Here is an 18780-nt window from a genome sequence, read left to right as displayed (position 1 = left end):
ACCTTAGTGATGGTAAATTGAATTTTTGTAGTATTGCATAGTTGTATTTTTGTAGTATTTCTTAGGGTATTTATATTTTAGAGTTCTGTAGTATATGTGTAATTATTCTACAATATTACTGTAGATGTATTTTTTTAGTATTTTTTGGGGGGTAATATTTTCCCATTAACGTTTTCTTATTATAGTATTACTGTAGTCTTATTTTTTAAGTATTTCAGCAGAAGTGTTTATGACGTGTTTCTATAGCAGTATTTTGTCTTATTTCTGTAGTATTTCTGTCGTCATATTTTTGTACTATAGTATTACTGTCATACTATTTTTGTAGTATTTCTATGATTTTTTTTTCTTTTAGAATGAAAGCAAAATACTAGAGAAGGGCCCTGTTTTAAGCATTAAGTGTGATATTTAGTTTTGGAGTTTTTTGTATCATTGTCATATTTTTGTAATAGTATTTTTGTTGAAGACTCATAAGAGGAAAATAGGGCACCAAAAACATTTTTATCAGTAGGACTTTATTTACTTTTACATAATTTGTCATTATAGTTTGACCATTTTAGTTTGACGGCCCGGCGGAAAAAGCCTGGGGGGCCACATGTGTCTCTCGGGCTAGAGTTTACCCCTCCCCCCACCTCTGCTGTATGTGATAGTTCCTGTTTTTTTGCTCCTTATTTAAATACATCTTGTTGCTTGAAGTAGGTTCTTTCACCTTTATAAAAAAAACAAAGCACAAAAAATGCTTTGAAAAGAATTGTGATTTATGTTTTTTTTTCCCCATTTTATTCACTAGGTGGCGTGGAGCTGGGCATCAAAGCGAGCGGACAGAGACTCAGGCACTGGTTTGAGTGCCTGAAAAACAAAGGCAAAAAAGTGGAATACTGGCACACACTAACTCAACATGGCGCACCCAGCAGCGAGAAAATGGACGAAACAAAAAACAAACAAAAAGATGCGTATTCTCGCCCGGGATAGGTAACAAAAAAAACTGCAATAATAACAATGTCAAGTGATTATTTGTAAATGATTTTCATTCTGACATCAGTGATATTACAAAAAGTGTGGTTTTTATTTTTTTAAGGTACATCAAATTGCCCTCATGAGTGTTCACCAATACAGGGAATGGATTTTGTCATATGTGGAAATATTTGTATTAATAAAAAGAAATACTTTGAAATATATGCTATATAATTTAAAGAACACATGAATACATCATGTAATACCTAAATCAGTTACAGAGTTTGATAATGTTGGCATCAAACATCCGTGTCCGCAGCATGTTCAAGGTATTTGGTGAAGAAAACAAGAGCTGAAGAGAGTAGTTCTGTTGAGGATTTTATTACAAGGGGAAACAAAATCACAGTATTATGGACTTGTGATCAGGACAATGTTATACCTAAAACAACCATCGAGAAATGGCTCACCACTGTCTTAAAGGAAAAGGGGGTGGACTGACAAAAGTGAAACTCAGCTGTAAAATGAAACTTAACCAGGCAAATTAAGGGAGTCGCATATTTAGAAGAGACATTTTGTCTAGACTGGACCCAGTTGGATTTTGAAGGTTTTATGATAAGAATAATGACTAATCGGAAGAGCATTGCTAGGAAAGTACTGAATGAAAGGATACATTGAAACACCAAATTAATACAAGAAGTAAATAGTTTCTTTTATATGTGGATGAACATAAAGTGCATTTATAACAACGAAATGAATGTAATGATTATCAAAGTTATGATGTGATGATTAAAATTAATATAGCTGGAAAACCCATGCAATAGTGACAACATATTCATTGACGCATTATAATAATTTATCAATATAAATTTGTAAAATAAATTATCATATTGTTACTATGGTATTGTCATGTTATTACCAAGTAATTTTTGTAAGTAGCGTTAAATAGACTTAGTAAACCACTAAAAAGATCATTTTACTAGAAAATCACTATGACCTTTTTTTCTGAGCTATTTTCCATGGGCACCAGTTTGGAGACCCCTGACCAAAATACTGTATATGACATACATGCAATTATTCATAAATGTATGCATTTAGTAATTTATATATTTCAGGATTTATATTGTCCTATATTTTGTTTTTGTTTTTTGTCTCAACAATATTTATTCAAACAAGGGGGTGGGTCAAACTAGCTGAACTCTTTACTTATTTGTGGATGGCAGGGAAGCAAGCACTGGTCAACCTATTTTTTTATTTCAGTATTTATTTTGTCACGTATTTTGTTGTGTATCTTATTGTTTATCTTGTCATGTGTTTTGTCTCCACAACTTTAATTCAAAGGGCAACTGAACTTTTCACCTGTTGGTGAAAGACTGGGAAACAAGACATTAGTAGCCAATTATTTTATCACTGATCAACCAATTTATTTTGTCAGTTATTTCAGTATTTATTTTGTTGTAAATTTTGTCAAAATACACAACAGCTTTTCACCTATTTGTGAAAGACATTAGTAGCTTATTTGATTTTCATTGATCAACCAATTTATTTTCTCATTTATCTCTGTACGTATTCTGTCGTGTGTTTTGTCTCAACAACATTTATTCAAATGAGGGGGCGGGTCAAATTGGCTGAGTTTCACTTATTGGTGAAAGACAGCGAAGCAAAACATTAGTAGCTGACCTGTTCTTATTGACCAACAAATGATTGTGTTATTTATATATTTCTGTATTTATTGTGTTATATAATTTATTTTGTTGTGTATTTTGTGATTTATTTTCTCATGTACTTTGTGATTTATTTCGTTGTGTATTTTGTCGCATATTTTTTCGGTTATTTTGTCTGTTAATTTGTCATTTATTTTATCGTGTATCATCTCTCAACAACATTTATTCAAATGAGGGGTAGGTCAAACAGGGTGAGATTTTCCCCTTTTGGTGAAAGACAGGGGAACATTAGTAGCCGGTTTGTTAATCACTGATCAACCAATAATTTAATGATATTTTGTTGTTACGAAATATACAACAAAATACATGATAAAATTAGCGGCGAAATACATGACAAGGTACAGCACAAAGTGTACGACAAAGTACACCACAAAATATATGACAAAGCACACGACAAAATACATGACAAAATAAATAAATGAGAAACAAATGACAAAATGCATAAATAGACGAATAAATTACATTTTTGTCTTACATTTAAGTATCACATGATTTATATATGTTCTCGAACATTTTTATGGCATATATTTGCAGGTATTCATTTATTTTTACATATTTCAGTGTTGGTCCTCGTCAAATACTCACTATGTAGTCGTTTAGTGTTGTCGATGTCCTTGCGGAAAATATTTCGCTAGCTAAGAGTTGATTAGAGTCGGGCAGCGAGAACGAGGATGCGACTCTTCGGGCCTGATTTACTCTCAAATAGGGAAAAGTGCCAAATTGTGAACTAATTCCGAGTCAGTGACACACTTTTTGACTACCGCTTTAATTTAATCTACTGTTTTGCACTCTTTGTGCTCTGTTTAGGAGAACAACTCAAGAACTAAGGGGCCGGTCACACAGACATTTGCGGCTGAATCACGGTCAGAAATTTCTCACTTTGAGGCGGACGCTATAGGACGCATTGAGATCGGCATTCAGACGAGTTACGGCAGTGCATAACACGAGGTCGGAAATTCGCGCGCAGGTGGCAGCGCGAAAAAAAATTGCGCTGTTCAATTCTTGAGAGCGCGTGGACACAGCCTTTCACGAGTTTATCGAGGCTGGACCGCGGCCGTAAACTTCTGACCGTGAAGCAGATGTCGTTAGGCGCTGTTGGAGGTTTTGAGACCGCCATATAGACGAGATAGAGCAGTGCTTTACTCGCGGTCGGAAATTTTCACGTGGTTGGCCGCGTTCAAAACTTTTGAGCTGCTCAAAAGTTTGAGCACGTGTTAAACCGCGTGCCGCACACGTGGTCAACACGAGGTAATGACGCAGAAATGACGCGGAACGACGTGCTCTGGCCGCGGCCAGGGCGTAGTTACACATGGGTAGGACGGGAAATTTCAGCGGGTAATCGTGGGCGGAGCATGGTAATAGCATGTTCTGCGCCTGTATCGCGGTGTTATTACGTGAAATTAGCGTGTTACGCGTGTGACAGTCAAACTCCTTTCTCCGCGTATATACAGCGCGATTTGCCGAGCACACCATTGTGCTCGTGACGTCAAGGGGGTGAACATGGATCACCGTCAGTGTAGTTTCTCTTCATTTCGAATTAATCTTTCGGTGCATTGTCAATGGTCGTAGCAAGGCTTTGATGCTAGGTCCTTAGCTTGGCCTTTTGGCCGAGAGTAAGAGTTCCGGCTCCTAAGCTTTGTAACGTGTTGTGATCTGATCGATAATGAATGATCAGCGAAATAGATTAAACAATTACCCTCAATAAACCCCTCCCCGTCAGCGTAGTGATCTCGTCTTAACCCATATTTATTTCTTGACATTTCTTTCGAGATAATAAAATAAATGTGATGCCATAGCTTGAAATCCTGATATTCACGGGACTTTGTCTAAAGCGTTTATGAATTCTCCAGCCCGAGAAATACATCCCTGCCGAGATTTGCATTTCCTCGCTTCTCTAACCATTTTTACCTCGTTTTATCTCACTTATAGGGAATGTAATGGCGAACATATAATCAAATCCACTCCGTCTTGCATTCGTTGGGAATGTAATACAACATAAACCATTCCGTCTTTATTATTGTTGTGAACGTAATCGGAATAATCAGCGAAATAGATTAAACAATTACCCTCAATAAACCCCTCCCCGTCAGCGTAGTGATCTCGTCTTAACCCATATTTATTTCTTGACATTTCTTTCGAGATAATAAAATAAATGTGATGCCATAGCTTGAAATCCTGATATTCACGGGACTTTGTCTAAAGCGTTTATGAATTCTCCAGCCCGAGAAATACATCCCTGCCGAGATTTGCATTTCCTCGCTTCTCTAACCATTTTTACCTCGTTTTATCTCACTTATAGGGAATGTAATGGCGAACATATAATCAAATCCACTCCGTCTTGCATTCGTTGGGAATGTAATACAACATAAACCATTCCGTCTTTATTATTGTTGTGAACGTAATCGAACGGTAAATCCTTCCCCCCTCGCGTGAACGCGCATTCTGCTGCGCTTTCATCAGAAGCGATCGTATTCTATATAAAACGCTAATTAAAACAATAAAGCGAGCTAATAATAATTGGGAGATCCTAGTCTATATAACGCGTTTATTTAAACAATAAAGTGCGATCGTATTCTACAAAATGCGTTTGTTAACGCGGATGAAAAGGTCAAAAGCGATCGCAGCAGAATGCGCGTTCACGCGAGGGTGTGGGGGTTGGTTGTGTTGCGTAGGAGTCGGATTTGGGCACAACACCGGCTCGGGAGCTTTTATACCCGTGGTCCACACAAGAAAATGACGCAAAAATGACGCGATGAGGAACAAACAGTCGCCGGCGTCTTTTTTCCGGCCATACCACAGACGAACGGCGGGTTGTCAAATTTTGCGCATTTTCCATCCCGGGCAACCACGGGCAAAAAAAAAAACGCAAAATTTTAGCCGTGATTCAGCCGCAAATGTCTGTGTGACCGGCCCCTAAGTGATCTTTGGAGTCAGGTAATTGGAATTGTTAGTGGGAAATATTCAGTGGGGCCTCTGTTATCCAACTAAATCAGTTACAAAGGTCTGAAGTAGTTTTCCCATAGGAAATAATGATAAACCTTATTACTGTAATCCCTTGCTGCTTCACGCATTGCACTTCTTCAGACCATTGTGGGTTGAAAAATTTTCCATTCCCCATTATTCCTAATCGTAAATTGCTGAAAGCAGGAATGAACATAGCATATTTTTATTTGGCCTGTCAGCTCTCTTTTGCCTTTCTGTCCACCAAAAAGTTAACTGCACTTGCAGAGCTACGATCCAATATCCTTTATTGCACATGACTGTGAATGGGGGCCGGCAGAGCGCATTATTGTCGGGCCTGACGGCTATTCTTTGCCATTCTGTCCCCCAAAAAGTGAACTGCACTCATGCGGCTTAGATCCGGTATACCCGGTTGCATATTGCCTCTAGGGGGACCAACAGAGCGCATATTTGTCTTGCCTGAAAGTTCTCTTTTTGCCATTATTTCTCACTAAAATTAATTGCACTTGTGTGGCTGTGATCCATTATTGTCAATACCCAATTTTGCTGTGATTGGAGACTGACAGAAGGCACTTTTGTCTAAAAGCTGGCCATTCTGGTCCGCCTGAAGATATGCACAGTCAAGTCAAGTCACATTTGGTCGGTGGTTCGCGCCCCGGCCGAGTCATTCCTAAGACTTAAAAAGTGGTCGGCGGCGCCCTCTGTTGGCTGCGGCTGCATCGACTCGCTACAACGGGTCAGGTGCAATCGACATTTCGTTCTGTGTACATTGTTACACAGAATGACAATACAAGGAAATTATTATTATTATTATTATTATTTATTTATGTAGCCCTTAATCACAAATATGTCTCAAAGGACTACACAGGATAACAATTACACAGTGGTTGTCATGATTGCTAACTCTGATCACCTGGAGCAATCATGTGGGCGCCTACTGATTGGCTGACGCTTCGTTTTTAGCGCGCTGCGCCCAGACTTCTTCATCAGAGTATTACGATTGTAACTCTGTGTGACTCTCCTGATTGCCCGTTTCGTCTAGAACTCTGTTTACCTGTTTCTGCCTGCCTCCGACCCAACCTGCTTCCGTCCCACGCTACGATCTTCTCTCCAGCCCCGGTAAACTCGACCTGCTTGACTTCCGCCCTCCGATTGGCCACCCGATCCGAAGCCTTCTTTCCGGCTCCGCTGTTGACGGCTGACAGCCATCTCGTCTCCCACAAGCCTTGATCACTTCCCTAAATAAATAACTGAAACGAATGCTCTGGGGTTTCCTGGTCTGTTCTGGTCTCTTGATAGAATACTCTGACCAGAATGAATCCCGCGTTCGTTCCTTTGCCTCCTGACGACTACAAAAGCCAGAACAGGCAGCGCATTCCCTCTGCCGAATGTGCAAGTCGCTTCCAATGTGGCCAGCCTGGCTCAGCAAGTGAGCCAGCAACGGCTTGAGTTGGATCTGTTACATCAGGATTGGTCCAATCTCTCGCAAATAATGGTCCGACAAGCCACTGCATCGGTGCCCAACCCCGACAGCGCCCCTTCGGGTTCCGGGTGGCAAATTCCAGCCCCGCTCTCTCCCGGTTCATTCGGCGCCGGATTCGCTGAGCCACGAGTGGGCGCTCCAGAGAAGTTTGGTGGCGATCCCGCTCAGATCGGCTTGTTCATAGTAAATTTTAGGCTGATATTTGATCTCCAGCCCCGCAATTTTGCTACTGAAGCAGCTAAGGTGGCGTTCGTCATTAATCACCTCACAGGGAAGAGCTCGTCTTTGGGGAACGGCCGCCTACGAGAGAGGTGCTCCGACGTGCACTTCATTCAACTTTCTGGCCCAAGAGATGACGAAGGTATTTGATTCGGGTTCCTTGTCGGCCGATTCCCCCCGTTCACTACTGAACATTCGCCAGGGAAGACGCACAATAGCCGATTATGCAATTGATTTACGTACACTCGCGGCACAAAGCCAATGGAATGAAGAGGTGTTGGTCGATGCTTATTTGCATAGTTTGGCGGACTATCTCAAAGACGAATTAGTGTCACACGCTTCCCCGGGTACGTTAGATGAGGCAATTGAATTAACCGCCCGGATTGACCGCCGGGTTCAGGCTAGACGACGGGAGCGGGGAGGTCCTAATTGAGTCGTTACCCGCCTGACTTCAGAAGAGGGTAACGTAACGAACCCCCGGGTCCCGGCCACCCCCATCGTAGAAAAATGGAGGTGGATCGGGTCTCTCTCATTCCCCCGAGGAACACCAGCGAAGGTTCGTTGAACAATTATGTTTATACTGCGGCAGCAAGCGATATCGCGTGGCCACCTATCTGGTAAAAGCCAACGCTCGTCGGACAAAGGGGGCGTCCGATTGAGCTCAGCCCTCGTATCTGCTCCCAAAAACCCAAGACCCATTATTCAGGCTTCTCTTTACCTCTCCAATTCTGCTCAGACATTTCCGGCCCTGATTGACTCGGGCGCCGAGATAAACATTCTTGATCTGTCCCTCGCCCTCAAATTGGGAATACCTGTTAAGACACTCCCTAGTCCTATCTCGGCACAAGCGTTAGATGGGCCCTTGCTGGGCACCGTTTCTCAAATAACGCTCCCCGTCGAATTAAGACTTTCCGGTAATCACCGAGAGAAAATTTGTTTTCATCTGCTGCACTCCCCAAGTCAACCAATAGTTCTTGGCCACCCCTGGTTGGCCCAACATAATCCCCACTCTGAATGGCGTTCTGGCTCGATTTTGGAGTGGGGTATGGACTGTCATCAAACCTGCCTGCGCGCAGCCTCTCGACTTGATAATTCTGTGTCCCCGAAGACTCCACCCGACCTGTCCCGGGTACCATCATTTACGGGAGGTTTTTAGCAGGGCTAAGGCCTCTTCCCTGCCACCCCATCGGCCTTATGATTGCGCTATTGATCTCCTGCCCAGGTCAACTCCCCCTCGGGGTCGGCTCTATTCCCTGTCGGCTCCCGAGAGGGAGGCCATGGACCTAGTACATATCAGATGCCCTTGTGGCCGGCATCATTCGACCCTCTTCTTCGCCAGCGGGAGCAGGGTTCTTCTTGGTTGGGAAGAAGGATTGGTCCCTCCGACCTTGGATCGATTACCGGGGACTCAACGATATCATGGTAAAGAACCGTTACCCGTTACCATTACTTGCTTCTGCCTTCGAGTTACTTCAAAAGGCTACAATATTCACGAAACTTGATCTCCGTAACGCCTACCATTTGGTCCGTATCCGGGAGGGAGGCGAATGGAAGACGGCGTTCAACACCCCCACCGGCCACTACGAATACCTGGTAATGCCGTTCGTGTTAACCAACGCTCCCGCTGTCTTCCAATCTCTGATTAATGACGTGTTACGGGATGTGCTGAACCGTTTGGTTTTTGTATACTTGAATGATATTCTAATCTTTTCCAAGTCCCAAGAGGAACATCAGAAACACGTCCAGCTCGTCCTCCGTCGCCTCCTGGAGAACTCCGTTTGTCAAAGCCGTAAAGTGTGAGTTCCAATCTAAGGTTGTTTCATTCTTGGGCTGCATAATAACAGAAGGGAAGCTACAGATGGATCCGGCCAAAGTATCGTGTGTCACGTCTTGGCCCGGTCCGGAGAACCGTAAGAAGCTCCAGCAATTTCTTGGGTTCGCCAATTTCTATAGAAGGTTCATCCGTAATTACAGTTCAGTGGCGGCACCCCTCACGGCTCTTACCAGCCCTAACCCTGAGGACACTTTCCGGTGGTCCCCCGCAGCTGATGAGGCCTTCAATAAATTCAAAACGTACTTTTCCACGGCCCCTATTCTTCAGGTACCAGACCCCGCACGGCAACTCGTGGTTGAAGTTGACGCGTCGGATGTGGATTTTGGGGCTGTCCTTGTCCCAGAGATGCACCTTTGCGGCTTCTTCTCCCGGCAATTATCCTCGGCTGAGGGCAACTACGATGTGGGGGATCGTGAGTTGTTGGCAATTAAGTTAGCGCTAGAAGAGTGGCGGCACTGGATAGAGGGGGTGACGGTGCCGTTTATTGTCTGGACGGACCACAACAATTTACAATACATGCGTTCGGCCAAGCGACTAAACCCACGACAGTCGCGTTGGTCGCTGTTTTTTGCCCGCTTCAATTTCACCCTGTCCTTACAGACCCGGTTCCCGCAATGTAAAACCCGACGCCTTCTCTAGACAGTTCCAGAAACCCGAGGACCAACCCCAGGGTCCGGCAAACATTCGCCCAGCATCGCGCATGGTTGCAACCGTCACATGGGACATAGAGAGGCGAATAATAGAAGCGCTACGAGACCAAGCTCCTGTCCCGAGGGCCGATTATTGGTCCCAGAGCCCCTAGGTTCAGAGGTCCTACAGTGGGGGCACGATTCCCACCTGTCTTGCCACCCAGGGGCAGCGCGAACCCAAGGTTTTGTGTCACGGTGGTTTTGGTGGCCTTCCATGACTAGAGACATAAAAGACTACGTCCTGGCTTGTCAAGTCTGCACCCAGAACAAGTCCTCTCGCCAGTGTCTGGCCGGTCTATTACATCCCCTACCGATGATCGACCATGGTCACATATCGCTATGGAATTTGTAACCAGGTCGCATGAATCTGAAGGTATGACTACCGTCCTGAGCATAGTTGACCGGTTCAGTAAAATGGCGCACTTTGTGGCTCTACCCAAACTCCCCTCCGCTAAAGAAACCGCCCAGGCCGTTCAACACGACGTGTTTCGCCTCCATGGCATCCCTAATGACATTCTCTCTCTGACCGAGGTCCTCAATTTTCGTCAGGGTTTTGGAGAGAAATCTGCCGTCTACTGGGGGCGTCACTCAGTCTCTCATCAGGGTTCCATCCCCAGTCCAACGGACAGTCTGAACGTGTGAACCAAGACTTTGAGACTGCGCTACGCTGCATGGTGTCTCGGGAACCGCTTTCGTGGGCCAAGCACTTGCTTTGGGTGGAGTATGCGCACAACTCCCTGGTCAGCTCCTCTACGGGGATCTCTCCCTTCCAGTACGTGTATGGTTACCAACCTCCCCTGTTCCCCAGCCAAGAGGGAGAGGCTTCCTGCCCGTCTGCGACAGCGAACGCTCGGCGCTGCCGACATATCTGGGCCCAAGCTAGGACAGCACTCCTTCGGGCAGGCAAGTCCCGTTCGACTGGGGCTAACCGACGTCGTAGGCCCGCTCCGGACTATCAGGTGGGCCAAAGGGTTTGGCTCTCTTCCACTGACCTTAACGCTGAGGGTGGAATCCAAGAAGCTGGCGCCTCGATTCCTTGGTTCATTCACAGTGGAGAAGATCATTAACCCCTCAGCAGTCCGTCTCCGCCTGCCGAGATCAATCAGGGTTCATCCCACCTTTCATGTCTCCCGGATTAAGCCCGTCCGCCAGAGCCCATTGGCACACGAGACTCCTCCTCCTCCAGCCCCACGCATGCTGGATGGGGACCCAGTCTACACGGTTCGTCGCCTGCTCCGCTCCCGACGCAGAGGGCAAGGACTCCAATACCTGGTTGACTGGGAAGGATATGGCCTGGAGGAGAGGTTATGGATTCCCACCCGGCAGATCCTAGACCGTTCCCTCGTGAAGGAGTTCCACCAACAACACCCGGACCAACCAGCGCCGCACCGTGGTCGTCCCCGAGGGCCTTCTGCACGTTTACCTCCGGACCCGCCCTATGCCGCCTCTGTCCATTCGGCGGAATTTTAGGTACTGTACTGTTCTGACTCCCAGTTTTTTTTTTTGTTTGTTTTTTTTTTTTTCTCTCAGTTGCCTTGTCTCTCGTCACTGATCGTTGGATTGTTTATTCTTTTTTTGGGGGTTATTGGAGACGTGCCTGTGGACTCTCTGACTGCCAAGGACATCGGGTGACTTTGCTTGGATCCATCCGGGTGACATATTGGAATACTTTTTGTGCTTGTTTGGATTACTTTTGACTTCTGTTTTTCCCTTGGAGTACCTGCATTTTTTCTGCTTTTCTGTTCTTTCTGGAATACCTGTTGGCCTGCCCTTGGATGATTTTTTTTGTTTTTTGGGACTTCTGGAGCCGTCCCTTGAGGGGGGGGTTCTGTCATGATTGCTAACTCTGGTCACCTGGAGCAATCATGTGGGCGCCTTCTGATTGGTCTGTTCTGGTCTCCTGATAGTGGTGGCCGCAATCCTTTTCCACCAGTCAATTAATGCTGAGAGCTGGGGCCCACACAGTGCATTTTTTTCTGGTTTGGGTCACTGAGGTGTGACATTGTAGCTGACTAAAATGAATTGCACTTTTTTGTCCGCGATCTGTTATCCTCAGTCGACTATTGATGAGAGAACACATTTATGTCTTGCAAGCCCACGCTTTTTTTTTAACGTTCTTTCTGCCTAAAATGAACAGTACTTGTATGGCCGCAATATATTATCGCAGATTTCATATTTCTGTGAGTGGGGTCAGGCCAAGTGTATTTTTGTTGGGCCTCCCAGCTTTTTTTCAACATAATTTACATGTAAAATGAACTGCACTGCAATTGTATCTTGCAAAGAGACTGGACATTCAGAACGCATTTTTGTTTTTTTTGCTGTTTTGGCTGCCTCAAATGAAGCACACTCTTGTGGCCCTAATCCATCTTCACTAACCGCAGATGACAGGCAGAAAGCACTTTTGTTGGGAGGCTTCTGGCCCCCCTAAAATGGAATCCAAGGTTGTAATAGCAATCCCATATCCCCAGTCAACTATAACTGAGACCAGGAGGGCTGGCAGAGACCTTTTTTTTTCAGTTCAGGTCACATTGTGGTTACCTAAAATGAACTGCACTGTTCTGGCCGCAATCCGTTACCCCCACTATTCCTGAGAGCAGGGGCTGAGAGAGCCAATTAGTGTATTTTTCCCCCATTCATCTTGCCGAGAATGATTAGTACCCTTTGGGTCAAATACTACTGTGAGTGGAATTTTTGTCCACATTAACTGCGATAAACAAATGAATACAGTAATTTCATCAGACCCATACTAAACGTCCACTTTTTTTTTTTTTTTTTTTTTTTTCAAAAAAAAGTAAATCTAAATTCAGCAATTTAGTCTTAAACATGAAGATGTTCATAATACGGATATACAAATACATTTAAAATAATATCTTATTATAAATACATTTTGAACAATTTACAGTGGCTTGCGAAACTATTTGGCCCCCTTGAACTTTGTGACCTTTTGCCACATTTCAGACTTCAAACATCAATATATAAAACTGTAATTTCTTGTGAAGCATCAACAATAAGTGGGACACAATCATGAATTGGAACACACTTTATTGGATATTTTAAACTTTTTTAACAAATAAAAAACGAAAAAGTGGGTGTGCAAAATTATTCAGCCCCTTTACTTTCAGTGCAGTAAACTCTGTCCAGAAGTTCAGTGAGGATCTCTGAATGATTCAATGTTGATCTAAATGACTAACGATTATAAACGAAATCCACTTGTGTGTAATCAAGTCTCTGTATAAATGCACCTGCCCTGTAATAGTCTCAGAGGTCTGTTTAAAGCGCAGAGAGCATCATGAAGAACGAGGAACACACCAGGCAGGTCCGAGATACTCTTGTGGAGAAGTTTAAAGCTGGATTTGGATACAAAAAGATTTCCCAAGCTTTAAACATCCCAAGGAGCACTGTGCACCTAATATTGAAATGGAAGGAGTATCAGATAACTGCAAATCTACCAAGATCGGGCCGTCGCCCCATACTTTCAGCTCATACAAGGACAAAACTGATAAGAGATTCAGCCAAGAGGCCCATGATCACTCTGGATGAACTGCAGAGGTCTACAGGTGAGGTGGGAGAATCTGTCCATAGGACAACAATTAGTCGTATACTGCACAAATCTGGCCTTTATGGAAGAGTAGCAAGAAGGAAGCCATTTCTAAAAGATATCCATAGAAAGTGTCGTTTAAAGTTTGCCACAAGCCACCTGGGAGACACACAAAACATGTGGAAGAAAGTGCTCTGGTCAGATGAGACCAAAATGGAACTTTTTGGAAACAGTGCAAGACGTTATGTTTGGCGTAAAAGCAGCACAGCTCATCACCCTCAACACACCATCCCCACAGTCAAAAATGGTGGTGGCAGCATCATGGTTTGGGCCTGCTTTTCTTCAGCAGGGAGAGGGAATATGGTTAAAATTGGTGGGGAGATGGATGGAGCCAAATACAGGACAATTCTGGAAGAAAACCTGATGGAGAATGCAAAAGACCTGAGTCTGGGACAGAGATTTGTCTTCCAACAAGACAATGATCCAAAACATAAAGCAAAAGCTACAATGGAATGGTTCACCAAAACACATATCAAGGTGTTAGAATGGTTAAGTCAAAGTCCAGACCTCAATCCAATTGAGAATCTGTGGAAAGAATTTAAAACTGCTGTTCACAAATGCTTTCCATCCAACCTCATTGAGCTCGAGCTCTTTTGCGAGGAGCAATGGGCAAAAATATTCTCATTCTCGATATTCAAAACTTATAGAGTCATACCCCAAGCGATCTGCAGCTGTAATCGCAGCAAAAGGTGGCGCTACAAAGGATTAACTCAATTGGGCTGAATAATTTTGCACACCCACTTTTTTGTTTTTTATTTTCCACTTCATGATTGTGTCCCACTTATTGGTGATGCTTCTCAAGAAATTACAGTTTTATATCTTTATGTTTGAAGTCCAAAATGTGGCAAAAGGTCACAAAGTTCAAGGAGCCAAATAGTTTCGCAAGCCATTGTGCATATGTTTAGAACTGTGGATCTAAAATAGTGGGGCGGGACCCTTTGGTGGGCGTTGGTCTCCATCAAAGGGGGTGCGGGCATGTTTAATCTCGAGAAGTTTTTTTTTTTCTTTCCAAAGAATCAAGTGAAAATTGGACCTGCTCTACACCAGGAAGCAGAAGCTCTCTTATTGGCAGTATTTCCTTTACAGTCAGCCCCCACACCATGTACAGTATGAGCTTTGATTATGAAGTGTCGATACGAAGTGGATAAGCCCCCTCAATGGACCCCATGACAAAAAATATTATCATGGATGAGAAGACATACTTTATTTTGGAAAGGATATTTGGCGGAAGGATTTCTTCTTCTGAAGGGGTCGTAATATAATAAAAAGGACTGTCTCAGGAAATTTGATATTGTGATAAGGTTTTTTATTTTCTCTAATTCAATTAAAAGGTACAATAATGTCATAATTTTCAGGATGAGGACCCAAACACGTGATGTTCTCACACAAGTCTGTTATTTTACTGGAAATGGGGAGTCATGCATGTTAGACAGCGGTCTGGCATGGAAAGACAGGAAGCCAGAGACCGACAAGATTGATTCCAATTGCCCGAGTTGATACCGGACAGGACCGGACAGACAGACAGGATAGATAATGAAACAGGATGTCGAAAATAAACAGGACGAACAAGACGGGATCGAAACTGGAAACTGATATTAAACAGGACAAAAATAAACAGGAACTATACCAGACTGGAAAAACCAACAGGAAAACAGGACCGAGTCAGAACCCACGTCTCGTGGGGCAGAGGTTCGTTGATAGACTGACAAAGCAAGCGAGAGCGCACTGAGCTTAAAAAGACGGAAAGCCAATCTGTTAACGAGCCGCAGTTGGCGCCACAAAGGTGGGGCAAAGGTGCTTTTTGGTCACTTTGAGTATCTGAATTTTGTTTTCGTCTGTTGTTCTTTTAGCACACGTTTTAGGTGGCTCAACAGAATACAGAGACATCTAGTGGGCAAATAATATACACTGTCACTTTAACTTTCATATTAAGGCAGGGTCCTCAAACTGTCACACTGGGGGCACAATTGGCCCATGGGCTGCGAGATTGTGACCTCTGTTTTACGTTTCTTCGTCTGCCATGGTGTGTTGATTTGGACGCTACGTAGAAGAACATGAAAACTGAGCAGACTCGAGAGAAGTTAAGATTAATGAATCGATAGTTCGCGAAGCAGAAAAACTAACTCAAGTTTTTCACTTTGTAATCAATGCTTAAATACGTCACGACCAAACTCAGTTTGGCTTCCGCTGTATTTTTGAATAAGCACACTTGTATGTTTTGTTGGTGTAAAGCAGCCAGAAGAGAAGGCACCTGCACCCTATATTGCGGTGCACGCTCGGTCATGTTAAATACAGAAATAGAAGCAGCAACGGAGACTGCGCCTTTTAACGCGATGCGCCCTATGCTCATGAAAATATGGTAAAGTAAATCAGGCCCTTAGAGTCAACACCTCATCGCTTCGCTAAAGTTTCCGGTCTTTGTTAGCTCCCAATACAAAGCACAAAAAAGATCCAACGGGTGGATTTGTTCCTTTAACATGTCCGTGTTTTCAATAAATGGTGTTTCATCGTTTCCGTGGATGTACTTTAATGTTTGTCGGTGAGAATTTCAGTGCCTCCATTTTCTGTCTTTGCAGCTTCTCTTTTTACATCTGTGACGATTATCACGGCTAAACTAGCGAAGCTAGCGAAGCGGCTAGCGGCGTTATAAGTCTTCGGTACCATCCGTAATCATGGTAAATGCGAACTCACGACCAAATAAGATCATCGAGTGCTTTTTGAAAACATCGAAGCGCACAGGGAGCGCAGTTGCTGTGTTTTGCGGAAACGTGGCTCACGTTTAGCATTCCGGACGCTAACGTGTAGCCACCCGGAGCCACCTGGAGAAATCCGGCTTCAACGTCGCTAAACAGAGACATGAAAGCCGGGGGGAATCGGAGAGGAGGCGGACTTGCACGAGGTGGTGTATCCCTGGATTGTCACAAAGAAAAGATTTCCATCTGCCGCAGGAATGTCGAACTTTTGGACTGGCGTGACGTCATCCACTCCGCTACAAGCACCCTCGGGCATCATGTTAATCTGTTAATAAACAACGGGGTAGACTGCTGGAAGTGTGAATTTCCCTACGGGGATGAATAAAGTATATATCTATCTATCTATCTATCTATCTATCTATCTATCTAAACTTAAAAAAACACAGTGTGAGTGTTCATTTATGTGTGACTGTGTGTGAGAAGGAGAAAAGAAAAAGACAAAATAATGAGGGAGGCACAGTATGGAAGCCCAAGAATGCCAAATTAAACAAATGCTAGCATTTTTTTAAATCAAAAAGCATTTTGACAATTACAGTTATTGATGTAATATTCCCATTTATTATCTAAATGAGCACGGGGCAACGCCTAGAGAAGTCCCAGAGGAAAAACAAGCTGCACTTTAAAATATGTGCATTTGACGTTGCCAAAGCATGGTCAAGACACAAAAGCAACTGGAGCTATTATACGTCTTTGTCTTATTCTTTATCTCCCCTTTTCTCTCTTTCTCTTCTATGGTTCTTAATTCTATTTATTTCTCTCTCTTAATTTCTCTCTTTTTCTGTGTGTCTTTTTTCTCTTTTTATCACTTTTTCTCTCTCTCTTCTCTCTTCTCTCTTTCTCTTTTTTTTTCTCCTTCTCTATCTCCTTTCTGTCTTTTTTTCTATCCCTGTCTTTCTATTTCTCTCTCTTTCTCTCTCTTCCTCCCTCTCTTATGTTTTTTTTTCTTGCCTTTTTTCCTTTCACTCTTTTTGTTTTTCCTTTTCTCTTACGCTCAATCAATCATTATTTTATCTCTTTTTTGTTCTCTATCTTCCTCTCTCTTTGCATCTTTCTCTTTCTCATTTTGTTTCTCTCTTTATTTTTCTCCCTCTCTATTGATCTCTCTTTTTATTTTTCTCTGGTTTTATTTCCTTTTTCTTCCCCCCTTTTTATTTTCTCTTGCTCTTGCACATTCTCTCTCTCTTTATCTCGTTTGCTCCGTCTCTTTATCTTTTGTCTTTCTCCCTTTTTCTCCCTCTTTTTCTTTCTCTTTTACCATTTGGCCCCTGAACTCAAATGTGTTCAAACCCCCCTGCTCTATGTTTACCTTTAGGAGGCGCTAAATAACTCTAAAAGTCACTTTTTTGCATTTTGGCTTTCTTGGGCTCCCATGACTGTTATATGTCGAAGTGTCCTTGGGCAAGACACTGAATCCCCAATGCCCCCGATAGTAGATAGTTGCCTTGCATGGCTGACGTTGCTGCCTTTAGTGGTTTCAGTGGTGTCAAAGCTAATCATATTTAGTTAATTGTGTATTTCTCTGTCTACTATGTTACAAATAATCCTGATGAGTTTGACCTGTATTACAATTCGCTTTCTGCTGTTTTGTACTATTTTTGAACCGAAAGATATATGACGTCGTTGGTTATTACTGCGCATGTGCGAACTTTGAACCGTAGACGTATGTGTGACGTCATTGATACTTTCTGCGCATGCGCACGCTTGAACAAAACCGGGTTGCAACGCGGGAAACTTGTGAGACGGGTGAGACTTTTGAATCCGTCCTCCCACTACGTAGTGAATAAATTCTAAAACTACATTTGCCTCTCTTACGGATCACTCCAGTTTAACCTATTCCGAAAATATTAACCCTAACATTTTTGTTGTCGAAACCGGGACAGTACGTAGTATTTTGAAGTTGAAAACGAAAAAAAAAAAAACCAATCAATTCTAGAACAAAGGAAACCCTTCAAAGTCCGCGTCACCGTCAACGAACCAGGAGGAAGTGATCGGTAAGAGATGCATTTGTAATATAAAAATTTGGAATAATTCTAAGAACGAAGCCATTTTTATAAAAAGATAAAGTTGAATTGGCCACAGAGAGAGATCATAGTGTTGACGGGCGCCATATGTGGGCTTGAGAAGCCATTACAAACCTTAGCTAAGTAAATACCCAAAAGGAATCAGAATAAAATACGAAGTATTTTAAATACTCAAACTTTTTGTTTGAGACGGAATGGATTGATTGCCTCGGGACGGAAATGTCGACACTAACCCCTGCGGTGGGGTCGGTAGAATGGGAAAGAAAAGTAAGGGGGAGGGGTACAGAGACGACCCCCCACTTTTCCCATTGTCCTTTTTCAAAAAAAGGACGGGTCCCTCTGTGGTTATATAAAATAAAATAAGGTTTAAGGAAACGGCATGGCTTCATAAAAAAGTGTACACGGTCTAAAATTAAACTAATTTTTTGTGGGCCCACTCTGTCTTGTCAAATGTTTTATGTTTGTTCAATGTGTAAATGTTTGTATTCTTTCTTATATTCTTATTCTTCTTGTCTTATATGTTTGAGCTAGCTTTTTAATCGGCCCACGT

General features: G+C 43.2%; 1 protein-coding gene across 9 annotated transcripts in view; it reads left to right on the top strand.

Moving 5' to 3' along the window:
- Positions 1-16550, top strand: part of doc2g (double C2-like domains, gamma) — a 139710-nt gene extending 123160 nt beyond the window's left edge. For 8 of the 9 annotated variants that reach the window (XM_088342853.1, XM_088342855.1, XM_088342854.1 and 5 more), the window contains one exon: positions 788-5389. In XM_088342853.1, coding sequence (XP_088198979.1) covers positions 788-969 — 182 coding nt within the window. In that variant the 3' untranslated portion in view covers positions 970-5389. Of the gene's footprint in view, positions 1-787; positions 5390-16032 lie in introns of those variants that run through there. The other variant, XM_088342846.1, reaches the window with a different exon arrangement.
- The last annotated feature ends 2230 nt before the right edge of the window (positions 16551-18780 follow it).

Source organism: Urocampus carinirostris, chromosome 8 (genome assembly GCF_059441175.1).
Source record: "Urocampus carinirostris isolate Australia breed hairy pipefish chromosome 8, RoL_Ucar_1.0, whole genome shotgun sequence".
In the NCBI taxonomy this organism is placed as follows: domain Eukaryota; kingdom Metazoa; phylum Chordata; class Actinopteri; order Syngnathiformes; family Syngnathidae; genus Urocampus; species Urocampus carinirostris.
Note: the sequence above shows the minus strand (reverse complement) of the source record. Positions and strands in the feature narration are given on the sequence as shown.